General features: G+C 42.6%; 1 protein-coding gene across 1 annotated transcript; it reads right to left on the bottom strand.

Moving 5' to 3' along the window:
• Positions 1–37: 37 nt before the first annotated feature.
• On the bottom strand, positions 38–25,751 carry OGFOD1 (2-oxoglutarate and iron dependent oxygenase domain containing 1). Its single transcript, XM_051846784.2, has 13 exons — positions 25,465–25,751; positions 23,996–24,141; positions 20,465–20,511; positions 16,679–16,779; positions 12,434–12,550; positions 11,736–11,827; positions 11,416–11,544; positions 11,002–11,115; positions 8,526–8,605; positions 7,605–7,915; positions 2,960–3,082; positions 2,362–2,420; positions 38–1,523 (listed from the first exon to the last, which is right to left on the bottom strand). The coding sequence occupies exons 1-13, from the start codon at positions 25,616–25,618 to the stop codon at positions 1,362–1,364; spliced, it is 1,635 nt and encodes a 544-aa protein (XP_051702744.2). The 5' UTR covers positions 25,619–25,751; the 3' UTR covers positions 38–1,361.
• Positions 25,752–25,832: the final 81 nt, after the last annotated feature.

Below are 25,832 nucleotides of genomic sequence, written 5' to 3'. Positions count from 1 at the left end.
TCCAAAACCATTTTTGAGATCATCAACTTAAAAGATGGAGGGTGAAACTCACTCTGTTTATTTAAATACAAACCTCAGGAGAAAAAAATTAGTATTCAGAGTTTTCTGAGATGAAAGAGAAGAGTGGTTAAGAAATTTAAAGGCCCAATGCTTTTCCAATTAACTAGTGAAACATACACTAAAGATTACTGCAGTAGCTAGAAAAATGTAGAAAGAGAAAGCAAACAGGGAGATAATATGCGGATGGGATGAGAACATTCATCCATCCCTGCATAGTCCCACAGACAGGTGGTCAGGATACAACTTCCCAGAAGAGTTCAGAGAAAAAAAACACAGCAGATGGACAGCCTCTTGGCATTGAGATGTGGCTTTTTAGCTTTTGCTCTTTTTCATTTAAAAAAGGCAAGCAGTTCTATAGCCGAGCCTACAATATTTAGGAAAATGAAAGCCACAGGTGAGGCAGGAATTAATTATACAGAAGCCACAGCTTCAGTATACAAAAGTCAGTGGGCACCTGGGGACTGTGCTCGGCTAAAAGCAGCGAGTCTTCTTTACCAAGCAGAGGCTTCTTGAGGCCATGGAGTATTAAGCCAGACCTCTTCCCAGGGAATAGTACTACACATCGTCTAAATCCACACTTCCTGTGAGGGTCACTGGGGAACACAGCCATAGGCAGTGTAATGACTTAAAAACCGTGTCAGAACCCTAAGGCCCAGCATGAACAGGATTTAAGTTTCTGTAATTTTCTAAACCAGAATTATGAAGAATAGAATCTGCAGTCATTGATGAGAAAAAAAATTAGTGGCCATAATGGATGAACCTTGAAGACCTTATACTAAGTGAAACACACCAATCACAAAAAGATACATACTGTATGATTCTAGTTATGAAGAAAAATGAGTACTCAAATTAATAGAAATAGCAGTGGTTGCAAGGGGCTGGGGTAGAAGAGAGCAGGGAGTTTCAGTTTGGCAAGATGGAAAAGTTCTGGACATGGGTGGTTATGACAACTGTACAACAGTGAATGTACTCAACACCACTGAACTACACATTTAGAAATGGCTAAATTTTATGTGATGCCTATCTTACCACAATAAAGAAAACAGAAAATACTGAAGTTAAATTAAAAAAGTCTAAGAAGTCAACAGAAGTCAATACTGGAAAACAACTTAATGTTAAAAAATATACATATATTTTTTAAATCAAGAGATAAGTACAGCTCCAAGCTCATGGTCTAGATTGACAATCATACGAATCTGTAAAAGGATACCAGTGTTGAGAATGCTGTCGGACAGAACACCATTCACTCCCAGCCCAGCTCTTTCAGATTTCCCAGTATGGGTTAGCTTCGTCTAGTTCTGTCATTCATAGTAGACAAATGCAAAGTCCCAGAAACCTGTTCTATTTGGGAAGGTTTTCTTTTGTTCTAGGCTTCGGTGGTTAATATGCTTGACAAACTTTAGAGTCTCTCTATCTCTGTAGACCAATGCCAAAGAATTGTTTTCTGGATTCACCGTTAGCAGCTGAAACAGGCAAACGTAATGACACATCAGAACACAATTCATTTCAACTCATCAACGATTCACCAGGGAACAGGTGGCTTCCATGTCAAGAACTTAACCTTGGGACGAGTCCTTTGGGAGATCCTTCACTAGAGGAAGAGCCTTTGGCTGGCTGGCAAGACGTTTTCCAATGACCCTATTCCAGCACATGCTCAGAAGGGTTTTACTTAATGTACTTTTATCTTACTAAACTGAAAGATTTGTGGGAATGCACCACCTGGCCCTTAACTAGGCATTTCTCAGTAACGTCAAATAAATGTTTGTTTGTTTATTTATTTTTTGACAGGCAGAGTGGACAGTGAGAGAGAGAGACAGAGAGAAAGGTCATCCTTCCGTTGGTTCACCCCCTAATGGCCGCTGCGGTTGGTGCACTGCGGCCGGCGCACCGCGCTGATCCGAAGCTAGGAGCCAGTTGCTTCTCCTGGTCTCCCACGTGGGTGCAGGGCCCAAGGACCTGGGCCATCCTCCACTGCACTCCCGGGCCACAGCAGAGAGCTGGACTGGAAGAGGAGCAAACGGGACAGAACCGGCGCCCTAACTGGGACTAGAACCCAGGGTGCCAGCACCGCAGGCAGAGGATTAACCTAGTGAGCCGTGGTGCTGGCCTCAAATAAATGTTTAGTGAGTTATCCTTTAACACCTTTAACCCAGAATGAATGTTTCTTGCTATAAATTAGAACCACTGCTAGCAGACCAATATGGACTGATGAGCTACAGACACTGGCAGATGATTATGAAAATTGGGTCTCTGAAGATTGAAAAGAACTTAGAATGAGAATTTGTATGAAAACCAACTGACCTCTTCATCTTCACCTTTGGCAATGTAGGAGGTAAAGCCACCAAACTCTGGCTCCCAGCCTTACAAGGGGAAAACAGACAGCATTCAGAAAACTCTCATTGCAAGATTTACATCATCACTTAACTCACCAATCCCATGGGTTTTAAAAGTGAGCCATCTGGGAGTTCAGCACTCACCAATCTGATCTGTGAACATGAACTACCACGGAGCTTATCATGGGCTTCCTTCCTCCCAAATACTTAATTTCCTAAGACAGCTATACTAGAAGGCAGGCTTATTCAATCAACTTTGAATAAGAAAGTTAAGCGAGAATTAAATGTACTCCAAAAGGACAAATACACGAAAGCAGTATTTCTAGGGGGAGGACTTGAGGGAAATAATGGTAGGGCCCGCCCCCTTTTCTTAGTCACAGATAAATTCTTGGAGTTGGAAGACAAATTCATGACCTGTGCCTTGAAAGAGCCCTTCCAACTTCGAGATCCTTGTGACCTGAGAGCCTGGCCAATGCAAATTACTTCTAAATTAGTTCAGCTTGAGGGGGTCACCAGAGGACTGCACCTTTTAAGGAAATGAAGCACTGCTTTCCTTTTTCTCTTACCTTCACAGCCGCAGTAGAGAAGCAAGTCCAGCGCAAATTCAGTCTGGCTGTTGTCATGGATTAAAGTGTAGTGACCAGTATTCCAATGCCTCAGTTCTCCTTGGCATGTGGGAACACTTGATTCTAAGGAAAAAACAACAGAAAGGTCAGAAAAAAATTTATTTTTCAATTTATTTATTTATTTGAAAGGCAGAGTGACAGAGAGACAGAGACCTTCCATCTGCTGGTTCACTCTGCAAATGGCTGCATCAGCCAAGTCTGGGCCAGGCTGAAGCCAAGAAAGAACTCCAGCCTGGTCTCCCATGTGGGTAGCAGGGGTGCAAGTACTTGGGCCATCCTCTGCTGCTTTCCCAAACATATTAGCAGAAAGCTGGACTGGAAGTGGAGTAGCTGGTACTCAAGTTGGCACTCTGGTATGAGATGCTGGTGTTGCAGGGGGAGCATCTGAACCCTTTGCACCACAGTGCCAACCCCGGGCTGGAAAAAATTTTTTTTTCCTTCAAGATTTATTTATTTATTTGAAGGCAGTTGTAGAGAGAGGGAGAGATCTTCCATCACTGGCACAACTCCCCAAATGGCCACATCGGCCAGGACTAGGCCAGGCTGAAGCCTAGAGCTTCATCAGGGTCTACCAATCTGGGTGCAGGGGCCCAAGGACTTGGGTCCTCTTCTACTGCTTTCCCAGGCACATTAGCAGGGAGTGGGATTGGAAGTGGAGCAGCCAGGACTTGAACTGGTGCCCAAATGGGATGCAGCACTGTAGGCAGTAGCTTAACCCGATGCACCACAGTGCCAGTCCCCAGAAAAATTTCTAAATAACCTTGATACAACTGCTAGATTGCAAAGGAATGGCAATTAGGAAATGATGGGAAACCACTGCCATACATTGTCAGCTGACTTGCTGCTCCATCAATCTGGCCTTATAAGAGATGGTCAGAAATGATCAGGTCTGACAATTTTGTTGGAAAATATCTGAATTTCTATAATTTTTCTATAATAAATTTCAAGCAGTAGATATTTATCTGCAAAAAAATATAAAACAAACAAATTAAAAGCTGAATTTTAAAAAATCTAATCTTAGGGTAGGAAAGAGACACCTTAGCATTTCACTACCCCTATGAAAGACAAGGACGGACCTGACAACTGAAAACTGGCTGAACGAGATTCATAAGCAAACCACTGCAACATGTAGGGCAGAAGGTAAGTATGTGTACACACAACATTTTCAACAGTAGATAAGAAAATGAGAAAACACCCGGAAGAAAAATATGCAGAGGTCATGACAGGTAATTCATTAAAGAAAATCAAAGGATCAATATACAGGGGAAAATGTACAACCGTGAATCTTAATCAATGAGAGACAAATGCTACTTTCACCTACAGAATAAATAAACTAAGAAAATACAATAAGTAGTTTGCCAGGAAGAAGGAAAACATCATGTACCGGGGGCTGGCATGTGGTGTAGGTTAAAACTCTGCCTGCAGCACTGGCATCCCACATGGGCGCTGGGTCAAGTCCCAGCTGCTCCATTTCTGATTCAGCTCCCTGCTTATGGCCTGGAAAAGCAGTGGAGGATGGGCAAGTGCTTGGGCCCCAGCACCCATGTGGGAGACCTGGAAGAAGCTCCTGGCTCCTGGTTTCCGATCAACCCATCTCCAGCTATTGTGGCCATTTGGGGAGTGAACCAGCTGATGGAAGACCTCTCTGTCTCTCTTTCTCTATTTATTAAAACTCTGTCTTTCAAGTAAATATGTAAGTAAATCTTTAAAAAAAAATCATGTACCAAAGCTATATCTAAAAAATACCAGTTTTTTTGGAAGGCAATTTAGTAATTGCCTTCAAATTCTGAGCAGTCTTTGATGTAGCACTTGTACTTCTAAGAAGCTAGTCCAAGGAACAAAGATAGTGAGAAACTGCAAACCATGTAAATCCCTTACACAGACAGGGCTGGTTAAGATAATTCTTGAAATACCTAGTAGTCATTAAACATTATACTACAGCTTACAAAAACTTTTCTCTGTAAAATATATTCTTAGAGCTTCTAAAAGTGCAATGTTGGAAAGCAGATACACACATGAAACTGTTTTGATTGGGTAAGGCAAGCGCATTGTGAGAGGGTTGTGCAGAGCTGTTACACTGCTATATAAAGGAAGTAAAATGACAAGATTTATGAAACATTAAGTGGATAAAAGTTACAAAACAATATATGTTTAAAAATCTCATTAAAATTGACCGGTGCCACGGCTCACTAGGCTAATCCTCCGCCTGAGGCGCTGGCACCCCGGGTTCTAGTCCCAGTTGGGGCGCCGGATTCTGTCCCGGTTGCTCCTCTTCCAGTCCAGCTCTCTGCTGTGGCCCGGGAGTGCAGTGGAGGATGGCCCAAGTGCTTGGGCTCTGCACCCGCATGGAAGACCAGGAAGAAACACCTGGCTGCTGGCTTTGCACCAGCGCGGTGCACCGGCCGCAGCGCGCTGGCCGTAGTGGCCATTAGGGGGGTGAACCAACGGAAAGGAAGACCTTTCTCTCTGTCTCTCTCTCACTGTCTAACTCTGCCTGTCAAGAAAAAAAAAAATCTCATTAAAAATGTGACACAGAGATATGTGTATAATACATAGCAAAAAGATCAAGGGATTATAAATGCTAAAGGTAGCTACCTGTAGGGAATTATTATTTTCCTTGTAGTTACTGAAATTGATGTATTTTTATTAATTAAAATCAACCTTAAAACAGCCAGGTCTATAGCGCGTCTGGTTATCTCACTAGACATATCGTAGCTACAACAACATTTGACACTAATATTATATGCTTAGCCATTTTATAGTTTTTATTAAACTGAAAAATCTTTATAGTGTTCTTCAAGATAGTAAACTTTGTAAACTGTGATCTTTTTCATGCAATTTTGTATTCTTCACTCTGTTTTGGCCTAGGGTCTTACATTCAATGGATGCTCACTAACAAGCAAGGCATTTTTTGGTACCCACATAGGTTTTTTTCCCAAGTTGCTCATTCCCATAAAATAAAAAACCAAAAAGGAAAAGAGGTGGACAGATACAGGATTTTTAAGTCCTTGATCTTTTAAAAGCCTACTGGTCTTCACTCCAATTCCATTTAGAGTCTAGGCACAGATGCCATTATCAATTATCAAGGAAAACTAATCTTTCAAAGGCTGACCTGTGTATCGAACAGCATAGACAAAGTGTTGGATTTTCCTAGTCTATTCCCAAGAACGAGTTATGTTGCGTCTGGTCAGCATCTTACAGCGCTGGCTTCGTTTCCACAGGAATCTACCCCTTGCCCTTGGTCTGCTACTCCACAGGCTCCTTCTCCAGGACCTCAAGTGGAAGCAGAGGACGCGAAACTGAGGAGAGGAGCAGGTGACAGGGTCTCTAGCCCACGGGCGGGTGCTGAGACACCACAGAGCATGTGCCACAGCTCAGCTGACAGTGCCAACTTTCTCAGAAGTGCTACCTCTTAACTTTCTTGTATTTTCTCTCTTCCCTCTTATTGCAGATAATAAAATTTCTTTACTTATAATAATTTCCTTCTGTTTGCTTGTCAAAATTTAGGCAATTTTCTTAGGCTGTTATTGGTACTTAGCAGAAATAAACTGCTAACCTTTCTCTCCTTTATGGCCTTGTGTTTTAGACAAATTTTAGCCAGGGCTAGCCATATTTGTCTCCAATATTTGTGCTTTTTTTTTTTTTTTTTTTTTTTTTTTTTTTTTTTGAGAGGCAGCGTTACAGATAGAGAGAGGGAGAGACAGACAGAAAGGTCTTCCATCCAATGGTTCGCTCCCCAAGTGGCCGCAACGGGCAGAGCTGGGCTGATCCGAAGCTAGGAGCTTCAACAGGGTCTACCAATGTGGGTCTAGGGTCCCAAGGACGTGGGCCATCTTTCACTGCTTTCTCAGGCTGTAGCAGAGAACTGATCCAGCTTCCTGCTAATGCACCTGGGAAAGCAGCAGAAGATGGCCCAACTGTTTGGGCCCCTGGACCCACATGGGAGACCTGGAAGAAGTTTCTGGCACCTGGCTTTAGATCAGCTTCAGCTCCAGCCATTGCAGCCATTTGGGGAGTAAACCAGAGGATGGAAGACCTTTCTCTCTGTCTCTCCCTGATGCTGCCTGCAACTTTGCCTCTCAAATAAATACATTAAAAAAAAAAAAAAAAAAAAAGGAAGCAGGGAGCTGGATTGGAAGAGGAGCAGCCAGGACTAGAACTGGAGCCCATATGGGATGCTGACACTGTAGGTGGAGGCTTAGCCCACTACGCCACAGCACCAGCCCCTACTTGTGCTACTCTTAGCCTAACAGGAGGTATCAGCTGTGCCTCCTCCCTAGAATGCTCTTCCCACGAATCCTCCCTGTCACTCAGATCTCAGCTGAAATGACAGCTCCTCAGAGAGGTTTTTCCAGATCATCCATCTGCTCAGCCATGCCTTTTTACACTTTATTTCAATGTTCTGTATGGCACTTAGCGTCATCTGATGTTTTCCTGTTGTTCATGTATACTGTGAACCCGTCCTCTCCTGCCCTTGTGTTTTGTTCTCCAGCTTAGTCTAACAGTAGTCACTCAAGAACCATTTGTCCAGCGAACATGTCACTCACCGGTGAGTGGTTAAGGAGGAATCCTAACAACAGCATACCTTTTTTTGCTTCCTTTTCCTCTGACTGTGATTCTATTTGGCCATCAGTCTGCTGGCTGTTGTTGCTGATGGCTGCCTCATTTTCAGGCTCAGAGGAGCTCTGGCTGGTCCCTTCTTCCGAGTTATTTGCAACAGAGGCTGCTTCTCCCTCCTTTTTGTCGTCAGTCTCATCTTCCTCTGAAGGGGCCAAGAAGTGAAGCTTCAGGCCTGTGAAGTTGGAGAGCAGCAAGAACATTGCCTCGGAGCGAAATAACTCCATGCAGAGCTTCAGGATATCAGGAAGTGTACTTTCATCAGCTTTCTCATAAAACCTGAAAGCAAGCAATGCTGACTTGTTCATCAAAGCCATAAATTACTCATGGAATACAAGCCGATCATGAGGGGCTGGCATTGTGGTGCAGTGGGTTGACTCGCTACCTACTATACCAGCATCCCACATGAGCACCAGTTCAAGTATTGGCCGCTGCATTTCTGATCCAGCTACCTCCTAATGTACCTGGGAAAGCAGTGGAAGATGGCCTGAGTGCTTGAGCCTCTGCCATCTACATGGGAGAGCTAGGTGGAGTTCCAGGTTCCTGGCTTTAGCCTGGCCCAGCCGTGGCTATTTTAGCCATTTGGGGAGTGAACCAGTGGATGGAAGATGTCTCTCCTTTCTCTGTAACTCTGCCTTTCAAGTAAGTAAAATAAATCTTAAAAAAAAAAAGAAAGAAAGCTGATCATAGTTTTGTATCTGTCTTGTGAAATTTTGGCATACCTTTCAAAAGCACAAGTTGTTACAAGAGTGAGATTTTGTTAGGGCCTGCTACTGGATGTCCTTGGGAACAAAACCTCATTAGGGCAAATGTCCTTTTACTGGAGATGAATCTTGGAGACAAAAAGGTATTGAACACAGAAGCGAATGTCTTGGACGCTAGGTTCTACCTTTTGTTAGGAGGACCTCGACTGCTCCATTTCACATCTTCTTTCTCTAAGGCCTCACAGACCTTTGCAAATTTCTCAGGCTGGACAATGGGAAAATAAAGAAGTAATTAGTAAATCTTAAGATCCCATACTGGTTTGGCAGATGTTAGCAGCTTGGTAGAGCATCAGTCTGGCTGACCCCTAAAAGGTCCAGTTGATTGTCATCCTTTTCACATGAGATCCCCTGCTCCTGCTGTGTGAAGCCAGGGCAAAGACTAGATAAATCAGCTTGCTTTAGCTAAGAGACCTAAGGGCCAGTTTGGTTCACTCCCTTAAGTAATACTACATCTCATGTCAAAACGCTAAACCTTCAAGTTCCTGTATTTACAAAATAGTCATAATTCTTTATAACTAAACTGTATTGGAGTCCATGTCATTATAATAAAAATTTTTGTGTAGCAATACAGGTTCTTAGGAGTGGGCATTTAGCCTAGCAGGACCACAGAATTGCTGGTTTTGATTCCTGATTTCAGCTGTTGACTGCAGCTTCCTGCTTACACAGCCCCTGGAGGCAATGGTGATGCCGCAATGATATTGCTCCTCCCACTCTTGTGGGACACTTGAGTTGTGTTTTTGGTCCCGGCTGTTGTGGACATTTGCGGAGTGAGCCAATGGATGGGAATTCTATTTATCACTCTCTGCTTCTCAAATAAATACAGTAAAGTAAAAATAGATTCTTAGGTTCAGTTTGATCCTTCATTTACTAAGCATTCTAAACCTGAGAAGTCACTACAAGAAGCTGGTGAATGTATTGAAATACTCCACAAGAGGCTTTACATTTATGTATTCCATGTAGTTCCACGTGGTTTCCTAAGGAGTCCTGTCAGCTGCAAATAAGTGAAAAAGGAAGGTTCCCATACCATGGAGGAAACTCAGTTAAACAGTGTTAAACAAGCTTATTTACTACATTTGTCAACTTCTATAATATGCTAATGTCAGCTACAAACATTCCAAGACAGTGAGATAATAGGTAGATTTCTCAACCCTTTTTCATGGAGGAACAGCTTTTGAGATCATGATTACCTGGGACCCAAGGTCAACTGATTCACCCTATCAGCATGTGTCACTTCATTTGGCCCCCAGAACAACTCTGCAAGGAAGGCAAGGAAGGTCTGATTGTATAATTAGATTCAGTGATTTGCTCAGGTTATTAAGACCACAGACAGGACATGAATAGAGACTGTCTGACTTCTGATTTCCTTCCGTGATAATAAGTTATCTCATCATTGTCAAATATTCATTAATAGTCTATTATTAAAAGCAAAAATGGGGCAAGGGTAGTGACAAAGTAGCATTCCATTTGGAGTGCTGGTTTGAGTTCTGGCTATTCTTCTGATACAGCTTCCTTCTCATGCATCCTGGGAGGCAGCAGATAACTCACGTGCTTGGACCCTTGGCACCCAAGTGGGAGACCCAGATGAAGTTGTAAGCTTCTGGCTTTGGTCTGGCCTACCCTAGCTGATAGGAATCGGGCTGGTAGATACAAAGTCTCTATTATTCTGCCTTTTAAATAAACATTAAAAGAAAAACAGTAGTAAGGAGTATTTGGTGCAATGGTTAAGTTGCTGCTTGGTTTGCCCACACCCCACATTAGAGTGCTGGGTTTGAGTCCTGGCTCCTCCACTTCTAATCTACCTTCCTGATAATACATGCCCTGAGAGGCAGCAGATGATGGCTCAAGTTTGGGTTCCTGCTACCCATGTAGGAGACTCATAGTGAGTTCTGGGTCCCTGGTTTCGGTCTTGACTATTTGAGGGAATTTGGGGAATAAACCACCAGATGGAAGATTTCTATCTTTGTGTTATTCAAATAAAATGAAGACAAATTAATAAAAATATTTTTAAGTATGGGCTAGCACTGTCGCATAGAAGGTTAAGCCTCCACCTGCAGTGTTGGCAGCCCATATGGGTGCTGGTTTGAATCCCGGCTGCCCCACTTCTGATCCAGCTCCCTGCTGATGAGCCTGAGAAAGCAGTGGCAGAGGGCCTGAGGACTTGAGGCCCTGTATCCATGTGGGAGACCCAGAAGAAGCTCCTGGTTCCTGGCTTCAGCCTGGGTCATTGCAGCCCTCCTTCCCTCTCTCTGCCTTTCAAATAAATAAATCTTAAAAAATTTTTTTAAGTAATAATAAGCACTACATTTATCAAATGAATAGAAAGATAACTATACATAATTCCCTTTTAGGGTGGAAGCTTCTACGTGTGTGTGTGTGTGTGTGTGTCTGTGTGTGTGTGTGTGTATGTGTGTACAGGTACTGGCGAGACTCTAAAGACTAATGGAATACCCAGGGGACTTTTACCTCACTAATCATACAACTGATAACCAGAGTTAGCTATTATCATTTCTATATTTTCAAAACAAAAGCTTTTGATGATGCCTCTTTACCCATTCAGGAAGCAAGACCGCCAAACAAGATGAACAGGAAATGCTGCCCTACCTTAAGAAACTCCTTCAGGAGAATTTCAGAACTTTCTTCAAACTCTTCTTGAATTTGAGCTTGGTAATCCATGTCCAGATAAGTAGGATTGATCCAATCATACAAAATTTCATGCTTACAAAGAATCAGATTTAAAAGATGTATTAACTTCCTATAGCTTTTGTTCTTACATCATTTCACAATAGTGAGATACATGCAAGTCTTCACTTTATAAGTTTTTCCTATCAAACATAAAGTACTAGAAAACTGCCTGGGAAAGACACTATCAAAAGTCTATCAAAGTCTATCCATGGCAAGTGGAAGGGGCAAGCTCAAAGTCCAGTTTCATCATTGGGAATAGCTAACTTTTAAAATGAGAAAAATGAATGATATGCTACAGCTCCTAAGATAAAGAATCCAAATAATTTTCCTTACATCTTGTGGGATGTGAGGGTTCCGAGGAATGAGGGGTTCAAAGTAGGTGGGAGGCCTGGTTAACGAAGGACCATGAAACCAGCCACTTATAGACAAGCGCGACTTCTCCTCAGAGAGGACTTCAGCCACCTGAAAGGACAAGGCCAGCAGGAAGGTCAGCAACACGGAATGAGGAGGTTGCCAACCAATGCGCACGGACTTCAGGATCCTCCATGCTGGGTATGGAAACAAGCCCCACAAGAAACTACCACATTTGGATTATGGGTGTCTCAAAACCACGATCTTTAGTACTCCATACATTTGTGGCTTACAGTCTTTACCTGGTGAAAGGATACTGGAGACACTTCAAAGAAAACCAGTTTGTTCCACGAAGGGACAAGAGACTTGACAATCTGCTTCGGCTGAAAGTGTTCTGCACCAGGAGAGAACACATCCGTAAATGTGGTTCATTGTCATTAACCACTTGCAGGCTGCTCATTTCACTCTTGACAATTCTCAAATTTCTGAGGGTACCAAGATGTACTCTTCAGACTCTACGAAACCACAAAATTCCATCTCTTTCATGCATACTTGCTTTTCTGCTAGGTGGTATCAGTTCTTTATATCATCCATCTATTATTGATGAGGGCCAGAGTGAGTGCTCAAAGTTTCCTGGAGATACCTTGTGGTGTCAGTCATTAAACAAAATCCTGACTTCTTGTCAAACAGACTGGTCCTGGCAGATGCTTAGTTACAGCTACCTTTGTAATGTGTTCCGCCTTTCCATGGTCAGCACTCAGAAGCAGGATCCTATCTCAAACTGATTTTAATTTATCACTGGGTAAGGACTATGTTAAGTACAACTTAACAAGGTGGCTGGTTGCCTAACTGACATTATTCCTCCTAAGGCAGCCACTATTACAAATAGCTTTCACTTCCTCAGAGGAGCACAGATATTATATAGGAGCATGGTGATATTAAATCAACTTGGTTCTAATTCAGAAGTGGTCACTGGGGGTGACGAGCATGACTGCCTTACCATCAGTGTTGTACAGGTCCAGGGTGCCCCCTAAGCTCCTGTCCCAAAGAGGTACGAGGTACAGAATGAAGGCAATCCGGCGTCCTTCCAGCTCATCATCATGGCATAATAGGGCATCTGCAATGGTTTAATGCACACCTTAGACCCCTGCACAGACAACAGCAGCTGCCACCCGATTCTGCATTTATTATTAGTTTATCTGATAGTCATATTAAATGTCATGTTAAAATGACACTTCTTTTTCCTTTTCTAAGTGAAAAAATAAAATTCAATAAAGAAATCTTAAAAACAGAAAAACACAAATATAAATAGCAGCTACTAACTATTTTTGCATGTAGTATCTTTCCTATATATGTGTATTTGCTTTGTAAAATATGGCATCCTACAGTGGCTCAGTGGTTGTTTGTGGCCTGTTTTGTTTAATTACACAGCAAATGTCTTTCCATATCAATACACACTTGACAGCATTTAAAAATATAAAACAATTTTATTTATGGGAGGGTGACAGAGGGAGAGAGACAGATACAGCATGCACTCCTATCCACTAATTCACTCCCCAAATGCCAACAATGGATGGGGCTGGGCTAGGGCTGGAGCCAGGAGCACAATCTAGGTCTCCCACGTGGGTGGCACTGCTGCCTCCCAGGGACTATACTGAAAGAAGTTGAAGTCAGGAGCCAGAGCCAAGACTCGAACCCAGGAACTTTGAAGTGGAATGCAGGCATCTTAACTGCTGGGCTAAATGTTTGCTCCCTTGACATCACTTTAAATGGTTGTACAGCTATTCTACTATATAGATTATGAATTTACCTCCCTCCCTTATTTAATCAATTTCCTATTTGTTAACTGGTTCTTTTTCTTGGCTATTATAAAGAACATTATAATGAATATTATGTATATAGATACTTTTATACTTGTTCCTATTAATTTTTTTTTAACTTAACCTTCTAGAAGCCATTAGGAGGGGCTGAGCATGGTAGCCATCCATGCAAGGTGAAAGGAGAGGGGAAGGCTACAGTGAACTGAGACCACTTAGACAGGGAGGGATTCCCCCTCCCCCAAATAAATGTATACATAGGGGATGATGCAGTCAGGTCTTTTCACTGTTGAAGAAGGGAATTACAAATATAGAAAAGGAGAAGTCTATCATTAATTCTGTGGTGGTCAACTGGAACTGAAGGAATCAATGTGAATCTAGTTTCCTGTATAGATATAGAGGTTTAAAAATATATGTAAGTTGGCCGGCGCCGTGGCTCAATAGGCTAATCCTCCGCCTTGCGGCGCTGGCACACTGGTTTCTAGTCCCGGTTGGGGCACTGGATTTTGTCCCGGTTGCCCCTCTTCCAGGCCAGCTCTCTGCTGTGGCCAGGGAGTGCAGTGGAGGTTGGCCCAAGTGCGGCGGCCATTGGAGGGTGAACCAACGGCAATGGAAGACCTTTCTCTCTGTCTCTCTCTCTCTCCCTGTCCACTCTGCCTGTAAAATATATATATATATATGTAAGTGTAAATATATATATATGTAAGTGTAAATATGTGTATGTATCCACATGTGCATGTAAAATGTAAATGCATACATACGTTTGCTACCTCTTTTCACTGCAAGGATATGGGAGCAGTGACCCCCTAATAGCAAACGCAGCTACAGTCCAGATAATGATTTTTTAAAAATTTTATCTGATTTTTTATTTATATGAAAGGCAAACTGACAGAATAGAAGAGAGAGAGAGGAACTCCATGCCAAGGATTTAAGCCAGCTGCTTTCCCAGGTGTATTATCAGGGAGCTGGACTAGAAGCAGAGTAGCTGGGACTTGAACTGGCAGTCTGACATGGGATGCTGGTGTTGCAAGCAGTGGGTTAGCTCCCAAATCTCATTTTTAAGTATCATTTATTTTCCACTAAAAAAAATCAGGATCCTTTGAAAAATGGCCCAACTCCAGGTCATTGAGAACCTGAACATGGAAAACACAATATAAACTTGGTATATCTTCCTTTACACAAAACAAAAAATGAAAGAATGATGGGGACATAACAAAAGCACACACAAATCAGAGGGGGTTTTCCTTGATTAAACTGGCAACAACATAAATACTGATATAGTGGTAATACCTGATAATAGCCATTTCATAAATAGTAAACCAAAAATTAATACAAATATAAATAAATGAATGAATGTATAATGGGTAGAAAGAAAGATTTTCTTTCCAGTGGAATGACAACTATAAAATCATCATTTGGCAATCTTCATAGTTATAATTTAGCCAGTGACATCACTGGATGCTAAAAGAAGTGAATCAAAATTTGGTGAGAAATGGACATTTACATAAAATATCTCCCCCAAAATACATAATAACTGATGGAGAAAATGAACAGTATAAAAACTGATGTCAGTCAACCCCTTAATCAAATGATCAAAGTTAATATCACTAATAATGGACACAGAGAACCCTTGTACCACCTAAAAGGATGCAATGAAAAGAACCCAGCATTGGGGCCGGAGTTGTGGTGCATCCCATAACATCGGTTCAAGTCCCAGCTGTTCCACTTCAGATCCAGCTCCCTGCTAAGGAACCTGGGAAAGCAACAGAAGATGGCCCAAGTACTTGGATCCCTGGCACCCATGTGGGAGACCTGGATAAATCTCTGGGCTCCTGGCTTCAGCTCCGGCCACTGCAGAGTAAATCAGTAGATGGAAGATCTTTCTTTCTCTCTCTCTGTCACTCTGCCTTTCAAATAAATAAATCTTAGGAAGGAAGGAAGGAAGGAAGGAAGGAACGAAGGAAGAAGGAAAAGAATACAGCATTAATTCTGTAATTATTCCTGCAGAGAACTGCATATCTTGAATCTAACAATGAGGAAACATCAGACAAACCCAGCCTGAGGCAGATTACATAGTATCTGTAAGTCCTTCAGAAGCAGCAAGATCATGAAAGGCTGGGAAAGACTGGGGAATTGCTACAGACTGAGAGGCCTCATAAGTAATAATAAATAAATGTAATGTTCTGGGTCCTTTTGCTTTTATAAAGGACTAAATAATGAAACTGGAATGGGGCTTGTGGATGCGATGGGAGTAACACATCAATGCTAGTTTCCTGACATAGATGGTTTGTAACTATCACGTGGGAGAATGTCCTTGTCACAGGAATTACTCAAGTACTCAGGGATCACACAACAGCACGACAGCAACTTAATCTCAAGTAAAAGAGGAAGAAAAATTTTTTTTTTTTTTTTGACAGGCAGAGTGGACAGTGAGAGAGAGAGACAGAGAGAAAGGTCTTCCTTTGCCGTTGGTTCACCCTCCAATGGCCGCCGCTGCAGCCGGCGCACCGCGCTGATCCGATGGCAGGAGCCAGGATCCAGGTGCTTTTCCTGGTCTCCCATGGGGTGCAGGGCCCAAGCACCTGGGCCATCCTCCACTGCACTCCCTGGCCATAGCAGAGAGCTGGCCTGGAAGAGGGGCAACCGGGACAGAATCCGGCGCCCCAACCGGGACTAGAACCCGGTGTGCCGGCGCCGCAAGGTGGAGGATTAGCCTATTGAGCCACGGCGCCGGCTAAGAGGAAGAAAATTACTTGGACTCTCTTGACACTTTTCTGTAATCTGAAATTACTTTAAATTAAAATATATATATATAGTTGAATAACATATATAACATAACTTTTCCATATGTATCACCAAGTTATCCTTTAAAATCAAAAACATACTTTCCCTTCTAAGTGAAAAATGATACTTGTTTTCAAAATGCCATTTATGCACTGCAAAAGAGAAGTGGAAGGATGTCACCAAACTGGTGACAAAGGACACCAATGAAGAGAAAAGGGGCAGGGAGGTAAAGGAGCTGAGGACAGTTCACACTGTGTGCTTCTCCAATGTTTGACTTTTCTCCTTTAAGAATGTTGTCACTTACTACTTTCAAAATAAAAGATCTGGAAAAATAGCATTGAGAACCATGATTCCCAAGAAAGGACTTCCTAAGAAAAGGAAGTCGAAGACAAGTTTCTAATATCACCCCTGAATTTCCTGATATTATATCAAAAGCTGGTATGTAGGTAAACTACAAGCATCTTGTCAACAGTTCTCAAAAAGAGCCTTCCAATATGTTGGGTATCTTTTGTATGTCTATATAAGGCAGATCCTTATTAGGGAAATCCTATGCTACACGGGGACATTCAGGCTAGTATTTTGGTACCATCTTTCCATCGGTGTTAGCGAAGCCTTTAAGTCTTACAGAGCCTTATGTTCCTTACCAGTGAATTCATATTTAGCACAGGACATGTCAATAGTTGGCTCCAGGTCAATCTTAGAAATGTCAGAAAGCCAGGCTCGGAAATCTTCAAACAGAAGTTTCCTAGAAACATAATGGAAGATAATTTGTTATGCCACAGCGTGGGCTCTATTTGGATCTATGCCATAGCAATTCTTTCCTGGAGGTCACACTTTATTCAAGAGATTTCGTCATTCTCAGATTTCATTCAAGAGATCCTGACAGATGTTGTCAGTTTAAACTTGGATAGTTTAAGACTGGTGGTCCCAGATGAATAAATGTAAATATCTACCTACTATAGCACAATTTTGCTTAGTATTTCCTTTTCTCAGTACTTTCTTCCCCTTAAACTTAAGGTATGCCCTCTGCCCCAGCAGTTTGATCTCTGTTCTAACAATTTACCATATCAGTGTTCCATTCCAAATTACTAATGTTTAGATATACATTTCAGCACTAAAATGGAAAGCTCAACTGTTTTTGTTTGCACAGTTCACTTTCAACAAAGAGTAGTTCCTTCCCACACTGACTGATCCTTTGCCATGAGAACAAACTGCTCCTATAAAAACCTGCAAAGCATTCAACAGAAACACACAGGGAGACCTGTCTGAGGAGGTAGGGGCAGCGTTGTTAATCCTTGGGTGATCTGCACATTGTTTCAGCTTAGCCATCTGGAGCAACCTTGTGCCGGGCTTCACCCTTCACCTGTACTGTCCTTATCTATTCCCAGAAATGTCCTTTCTCAATTAATTGGCAGTCTTCTATTCAGCATACCCTGCCTCTAAAGAATGTTTGGGACTAATCTGAAATTACTTTAAATGACTAATTATGCTCTAAAAACGGTAATCTTCAACCTGTAAGAAACTTGCCCTCCCCCCACCCCCCTTACCTAGAGACTGCCTTTTTGGCTCCAGCTGATGTATGCTCACTGTGTAATGATGCATGAACATTAACTGTCATGGAATTTAGAAATTCTGACGAGAATTTGATGACTTCTGGTCACTTCCCAAGTCATTCAAAGTTGTTGGACTTGTGTCTTCCAGGCCCAGGTCACTCCTATTCTTCCCTGAGTAAACCTGTTAATGTTTGCATACAGCCTGTTTCTCTTGGTTGACAAGACACCAGGTGGGTATCCTACAGTTTAATTCAGCTCTGACACTAGCTTCCAGGGCTAGCACAGGTTAGGCGCTCAGTCCCATAGGACTGCCCCTCCAACTTCTGACACCAATCACAAGTGCAGGCTGACATGTTTTCATTGGACTAGCTATAAATCAGAGGTTCCCACAACCCCTGCCTCCGATGTGATCATCTGCTAGACAGTTTACTTAGTAGATTATAACACAAGGATACAATTCAGGGATATTCACATGTAAAACATGCTTCAAGCAAAGTATTGGAATAGGGCCACGTTCATGCCACTTGCACTACCTTCCGGTACTCAGTACTTAGCAAATGTTATGGAGGCTTTAATACACAGGCATGATGGATTAAACTATTGGCCACTGGTGATTAATTTAACCAGCCATCAGCACCTCTTCCCTTGTGGAGGTGGAGGTTTCAGTGGTTTGGACTGAAGTTCTAGCCATCTAGCTAGCCATGGCTGGCTCCCCTAACAACCAGCACCTCCCTCATTCTTTGGGCTTTGCAAAATTCACCTCATGAATAGAAGCACAGTGTTATTACAAGGGATTTGTTTATGAATAACAAAAGACGCTCCATTCACCTTCATTGATTTCACTTGGGAAAATGCAGTGGTTTCAGAAGCTGTGTCAGGAAGGGAGACTAAGACCAAACATATTTATTTCTTATAAATCACAATATCACGAGCACTCATACTAGCACTACTATTTAATGAACAGCTGGGTGGCACTGTTGTAGAAGATTTCAATTACTTTATATTGCAGTAACAGTAAACTAACTGCACAAGAGCACGATCTTTCACAGACATTCTGATGCTAACAGGACAGCGATAAAAGGCAGTGAACAATTCTATTTAACAGCTTAACTGGCTTTCTGTAGCAATCTGAGTTCATAACTCACACTCAGCCAATCAACCATGAGAAGACTGTTAACTATGATGAATTAAAAACATTTTAAAATATTTACATTAGTTCACATTATGCACATGAATCTACTTAATATTTTATAAGTCATCCTAGAACCAAGCCCCTGTAAAGTGCCTTTGATGCAGAGCTGGATATCATCAGGTCCTGGTCTCTCTCAGTCTATTTCCTGTAAAGTTTCCTCGTCCTGCTTTTATGAATGGAAATCAACCTCTCACTGAAACGAGGGCATGGTACGGGTGGCCCTCCAGGGGCCTGAACACAAGACTCATGAGGTCACTGATCTCCCCGATGGACAACATCCTGACGTTCAGTCTTGACTTGAGGGGTTCCTTTTCCAGGAACCCCAGGTCCTGAGCAAGAAGTGACTACCATCTGGCTGACTGGGCCTACTGTCACCAATAAAATTCCCCAAAGGACATGACCAACCAGGGACCTGGACATGAACTGAGTGCACCTGTCAATCCTAACTTCAGTCTGTAAGTAGCTTTGCCGCTCACTCCTTGAGGAGTCTTGCAATAATGCAGTCACTGCCCAGCTCCTTGCTCTGAGCTTTGTCCCCCAGGGCAGTTGTTCACTCCTCTCTGCTACTACCCCAGTGTAATTGGCTTACTGTGCCCTGGGCTGGTGAACCCAGTTTTGAAGGTTCTACAGCAATTCCTCCAACCAACTTTGAGTGTGTTGTATGACAATCCTAGGGCAAACCACCTAACTATAATACCCAAGCATTTGGAAAATGCTTGTGTGTAATTTTTCGTCGTTATACACAACACTGTAACAATCCCATATGGAATGTTTGAGCATATCCTCAAGTACTTTATCAGAACTCTACAAGAAGACATTCATAGTTTTAGGGATTTTCATTTGTCTTTCAAAACTATCTAAGAAAGACTGCAGTAGTATATAAGCGATTTTAAAAGTTTATAAAAAACTTATGCATAGATTTCAAAAAACTTTTTGCATATAAATAAACTTATCTTTGAATACCAGTTATCCATGAACTTTCTGAAGTACCCTTGAGGTATCTATACTCTGTCAACATGAAGTTTTCATTTTTAATACTGGCTAATCCACCATGTAAAAGTGGTATCTCCATTTAAAAAAAGGTATTGCCGGTGTTAATCTGTGTTTCCTTGATTACTAACAAAGTTGAATGTTTTACCATTGAGAACTTCGGCCTTGGAAACAGACTTGGCTTTGAATCTTAGCTCCCTTAATTTTAGTGAGGTAAAAGAGATTATTTACTGAGTCTGTTTCTTCCTCTATAAAATGGGATAATAATGTTAACAAAGTTTACAGGACATAATATTTAAAGAATTTCCTGGGGGCCGGCGCCGTGGCTCACTAAGTTAATCCTCCACCTGCAGTGCCAGCATCCCATATGGGCACTGGTTCTAGTTCCAGCTGCTCTTCTTCCAATCCAGCTCTCTGCTATGGCCTGGGAAAGCAGTGGAAGATTGCCTAAGTGCTTGGGCCCCTACACCCGCATGGGAGACTGGGAAGAAGCTCCTGGCTTCAGATTGGTGCAGCTCTGGCTGTTGCGGCCGTTGGAGAGTGAACCAACAGAAGGGAGACCTTTTTCTCTGTCTCTCCCTCTCACTGTCTGTAACTCTACCTCTCAAATGAATAAAATAAATCTTTAAAAAAAATAAAGAACTTCCTTCTCTGCCTGGCACTTATTAGGCACCCAACAAATATGATAACTTTACCTTAAAGCAGAAATATGAGGCTCTCTTCTCTTCTTCAAATCATCAGACTTGACCATGAAAAAAGAAAAAGAGAATTTATTTTATGGAGAAAAAGAGAGTAGTTTACTGAGTGTTGTGGCAACATAGTGTTGTGGTTAGGAGTCTAGACTCTAAGGTCAGATGGCCGAGGCTTGATACAGGGCTCTTCCATCTGGAAGCTCTGTGTCGCAGGCAAGTTACTTGGGCTCTCTGTGCCTTATTCATTCTACAAAGACTTAAGTAGTTATTACAGAGAAGTTTATGTTTGCTTTCAGAAATAGACAATGAACTGAAAACAGATTAGCAGCATATAGAAGGTGATTAGCATGTAGGAAAAAAGCCACCAGAAGGGGGACAGGGAGTGTTTACAGTGGGGAGGAGTATGCAATTTTGTAAGTAGGGTGGCCAGAGTGGGCTTCAGAGAGGTGGTGCGAAGATCTGAAGGAGGCCAGGAAGTGTGCCAAGGGACTACCTGGGCAAAGAGCATTCTAGGCCCTCAGCATGAAACATGTCTGGCCTATTCAAGAAACCACAGGAAGAGTGAGTAGCAGAGTGTGAGCGGGTGGCAGCAGCATAAAATGAGGCCAGAGGTAATGGGGGCTATGGCCATTTTAAGTATGTTGGCTTGTATTCAAAGAAATGAGGAATCACTGGAAATTTTGAGTAAAGGTGAAATATGATTCATTTACATATTTTTATTGAGATAAAATGTATATAATAGAATATTTACCATTTTAGCCATTTGAGAGTGTGTAATTCAGATAATGATAGAAAATGTTGGGCAACCATCAACACTATCTAATTCTAGAACCTTTTATCACCTCCAAAAGAAACACTGCACCCTTAAGCAGTTACTTCCTATTCTCTACTTCCCCAACTTCTGGAAGCCACTGATCCACTTCCTGTAGTTGCCTAGTCTAGAACAGAACCTATAAATGCAATCATACAACATGTAGTCATCTTGTGTCTAGGTTTTTTTTTTTTTTTTAGATTTATTTATTTATTTGGCAGGGGCCCAAACACTTGGGCCATCCTCTGCTGCTTTCCCAGGGGATTAGCAGGGAGCTGGATCAGAAGAGAAGGAGCTAGGACATGAACCAGCACCCATAAGGGATGCTGGCATCATAGACAGTGGCTTTACCCACTATGCCACAATGCCAGCCCCCCATTCTTTATTATTTTTAATCACTTTTTACTATTTTGCCTTTTACTCATTTCACAGAAGTATTTTTATCTGCTATATTTCATTAAGTAAAAACCACTCTGATGTCTCAATTTTAGTAACCAGAGTTGCATATGGTATTAAATCAATAAGAAGCCTAGTGTTATCCAAGTCGGTACAATTCAAAGGCAGATAACTTTTGAATTTGCATATGCAACTTTACAATGGATAAAAGTTTAATTTTCTTTGTTCTGTCTCTTTAACTCTTTCATATAAGTAAATAAGTCTAAAAAAAGGGGCCAGTGTTGAGGCACAGGGAATAAAGCTACTGCCCACGATATCGGCAGCCTACATGGGTGTTGGTTTGTGTCTCTGCTGTTCTGCTTCTGATCCAGCTCCCTGCTAATGGCTGGGAAAAGGAGTAGAAGATGACCCAAGGGTTTGGGGCCTTGCCACCATATGGGAGACCTGGAACAAGCTCCTGGCCTTGTCCAGGCTCAGCCCTGGCTGTTGGGGCCATCTGGGGAGTGAACCAGCAAACAGAAGATCCCTTTCTCTGTAACTCTTTCAAATAAATATATGAATCTTGGAGTTAGTGCTGTGGCATAGAAGGTTAAGCCTTCGCCTCAGTGCCAGCAATCCATACAGGCACTGGTTTGAGTCCCAGATGCTTTACTTCTAATTCAACTTCCTGCTAATGCACCTGGGAAAGCAGAAGAAGATGGCATAAGTATTTGGCCCTGACACCCAGCTGGGAGACCTGGGAGAAGCTCCTGGCTTCAACCTGGCCCAGCCCAGGCCTTTATGGCCATTTGGGGAGTGAACCAGCAGATGGAAGATCTCTCTGTATCTCTGCCTTTCAAATATGTAAATTAAGAAAAATAAATGACTTTTTAAGAAATTTTTTTCTTAGATTTTCTGAATTATCAAGATTCATATAATTTATGTATGTAATCTGGTTAATTAAATCACATATACAGTGGGGCAGGGTTGTCACCCACCGACCAGACTATTAGCTCTGGTGTAACAGAACAAAACAAAGAGAAATTTGTTAGATATTCTCTCATTCCAGGTGAAATCGAAAGGAAAATGCAAAGAAAGCAATATGACTTTTTCATCTTTATTTTACTTTTTGGAATCTTAAGTGTTTATGTCCTTGAGTTTTTTTTTTTTGTTTTGTTTTGTTTTTTAAGATTTATCTGAAGCCAGGAGCTTCCTCTGGGTCTCCCATGTGGGTGCAGGGGCCCAAGGACTTGGGCCATCCTCTGCCGCTTTCCCAGGCACATTAGCAGGGAGCTGGATCAGAAGTGGAGCAGCTAGGACTTGAACTGGTGCCCATATGGGATGTTGGTACTGCAGGCCTGGGCTTTAACCAGCGGTGCCACAGAGCCAGCCCCATCCTTGAGGTTTTCTAAGGGCTTTCCAAGAGTGATGTATTTCATGGGCTGAAAAATATACCCCTAAACTGGGGAAACCAAAGATCTATATTTCTATACCGAGAACCTGCCATGTAGTAAAATCAGCCTTCATCCTGAAAGACTTTTCTGCCTAATTAAAATTTTCCACTAAAACAACAACAACAACAACAACAACAAAAAGAATGGATTTAATGGTGCAGACATATTGCAATGCAGAACCTACTGGAATCCAAACCACCTAAAACACAGACAGGAACTCAGGTTCTAAATGGCTGGGGCTGACACTGTGGCATGTGGGTTAAGCTGCTGCTTGCATGCTGGCATCTCATATCAGAATGCTGATTTGAGTCCTAGTGGCTCCACTTTCGAACAAGTTCCCTGCTAATGCACCCAGGAAAGCAGCGGATGATGGCCCAAGTGCTTAGGCCCAGCTACCTATGTGGAAGAACCAGAGTTCCTGGCTGTTGCAGCTATTTGTGAGGTAAACTGACAGATGGAAGATCTCCCTCTTTGTCTGATGCTCTGCCTTTTAAAGAAATAAGAAAACTTTAACACTTTTAAAAAGATTGTTATCTCTCAATGTATGCCTCTGTTCACCATACCACTCCCCAAAATGGACTTCACCCCCTTGCTTATAATGTACTTATTTATTAGCTTAATCTATTTCTTGACTATTTCTGTCATATCACTATCAACCTTATTATTTTAGAATTTAAAGTCTTACAGGAAAGAACTGTCAGTCTCTCATATAATAATTACAGCAATTAGCACATAGTTGATACTTGGTAAACTTCTGTTAAATGAAGAATGTTTTTAACAATGCCAACATGAGGACCTTCTAAGGCAAACTCAGTCTGAAATGTACATAAGTCTTTTATAGATAATAAGTTTCTGAGGGAGAAGAGCAAAAATTCAAGTTGAACACAAAAATACCTGTTGGAACTTATATAAATCATTATACTTCTCGTGGAAGTCCAAGTTCAAAAGTTCCTTCTGAAGCCTTTCCAAGAAGTCTTGGCTTTGGATGAAGTTTGGGATCACACAGTGAAGAAAGGGGTCCACATCCATGACAATGGCTTCTGTTGGAAGGAAAACACCATATATGGCTTTTTTAACACAGTAGAGGGAATACAAAAGACGATGGTCATGAAGTTTTGGGAACCTAACACCTAAATTCTAAGATTTAGAGGAAGAATCGCTAAGTTCAGCTTTTCTTTATCTACTCAATGCTATTTTTAAAAAAATATAATATTTAAAAATACTTGTCCTTAAGATAAGTACAGGTGATGTCGGCCAACCAAGGATTCTGTCCTTTTTCTGAGTTTCAATTACTTACTGAATTGAATGTATGTTAGATTTTTAATTCACTTCCCCCAATATTAAAATAGCAGTAGCTAATAAGAGTAGCAACACTGGCTGGCAGTTCCTCTTTAGCCCTGCTTTATTTTTCCTCCAGTTATTGTCAAGGAAGTCCTTACACAGGAGTCCTCCCCACCTCCCTCCCCCACCAGGTAAGGCATAACCTCCTCTAGTTCCTTAATTTCTATCCCAGCATTTTACCCACTGCCTCCGCCGGGCTGGACTGTGAATGGCCCCTTAATCACCACCACTCAGCTACTACAAGCCAGACCCACGTGGTTTAGGTGTATTATCTCATTTAATCTCAGCAACTCAGTAGGCGTTATCCCTATACCCATCTTCTAGACGAGGAAACTGAGACGCCTGAGCGTTCGGAGCTCGCACAAAACACTCAGCTATCACCATCCAGTGCAGCCAGGGCACCCCACACGCCTCTTCAAAGCACTTAACAAGGAAAACAGAAACCACGGTCAACTCTCCCAGGGAGCACGTGACAGTCAGCAGGGTTCTAGGCTCTAAGGCGACGTCTGAAGCTGAGACTGCAATCTTCCTTCCTGTGTATTTTCCTAGGTCAGGCAGCAAACCACGTTAAAATGGGTTAAGCGCAGGCGCCTGCTCTCTCGGCAGCCCCCCACAAATGCCCAGGCTGGAACCCCAAGGGGCCGCCGCGCTCACCCGGGCCACCCGAGCAGGTGTTGGAATGTTTACCGAAGAAGTAAGTGCCTGGTTTTACTAATTCCATTCGGCATCTCTCCGAGGTAAACGCGATTAGCCCCTTTTACATAAGAAGGAATTCAAGTTTAAAAAAGTTGAATCCATAATCGCCGACTCGCAGGCCCTCTACTTTCCCAAACTCTCCGGCCTACGTTTCCTCCTCTTTCGCGTTTCTAAATCCAAACTGAATCTAGAATGAAAAGGAGTGGCAGCCGAGGGAGGAGGGTCGGAGGCGGCCAAAGTTCTCCCGGTTCCTCGTGGCCCCGGCTGCCCAGGGCTTTGCTTCAGACCCCCCGCTCGGCGCCTCAGCCGTCATAACCCCCAGTTACCGTGACTGAACGGCGCCCTGCGACTCCAGGCTTCAGCCACCTGCTTTTTCAAGGTTTCCTCCGTGACAGCTTCCGAAAACTCCGCCATCACCTCCTTCTTTCCCTTTTTCCCCACGCGGCCCGGGCCGGGCTCAGCAGGCCGTTTCCCATTCATCTCCTAACAAGATACAGTCTCACGCCACACTGACCAAGCACCTACTTCCCCACGGCGACTACAATTCCCAGAATGCCTCAGTTCCCGTGTTCTCCAGCACTACCCATCGGGAAGAACCCAATCTAAAGGAGGCGGAACCTATCCCTGACTTACCAATGGGAGCGCTGTATATTGCGGCCATCTCACTAGCGATTGGCCCAGTAGCGCTTGGCCA

This window comes from Oryctolagus cuniculus, chromosome 18 (genome assembly GCF_964237555.1).
Source record: "Oryctolagus cuniculus chromosome 18, mOryCun1.1, whole genome shotgun sequence".
NCBI lineage: Eukaryota > Metazoa > Chordata > Mammalia > Lagomorpha > Leporidae > Oryctolagus > Oryctolagus cuniculus.
The sequence above is the reverse complement of the archived record's forward strand: the minus strand, read 5'-3'. Positions and strand labels throughout refer to the sequence as shown.

Bases quoted from the DNA above. Each gene is read 5' to 3' on its own strand.
- OGFOD1 (XM_051846784.2), bottom strand. From the start codon at position 25,618: ATGAATGGGAAACGGCCTGCTGAGCCCGGCCCGGGCCGCGTGGGGAAA. The intron at 24,142-25,464 runs GTAACTGGGGGT...TCCTTCCAACAG, and splicing joins CAGGGCGCCGTTCAGTCACG to AAGCCATTGTCATGGATGTG. The intron at 16,780-20,464 runs GTAAAGTTATCA...TTATGTTTCTAG, and splicing joins CCTCATATTTCTGCTTTAAG to GAAACTTCTGTTTGAAGATT.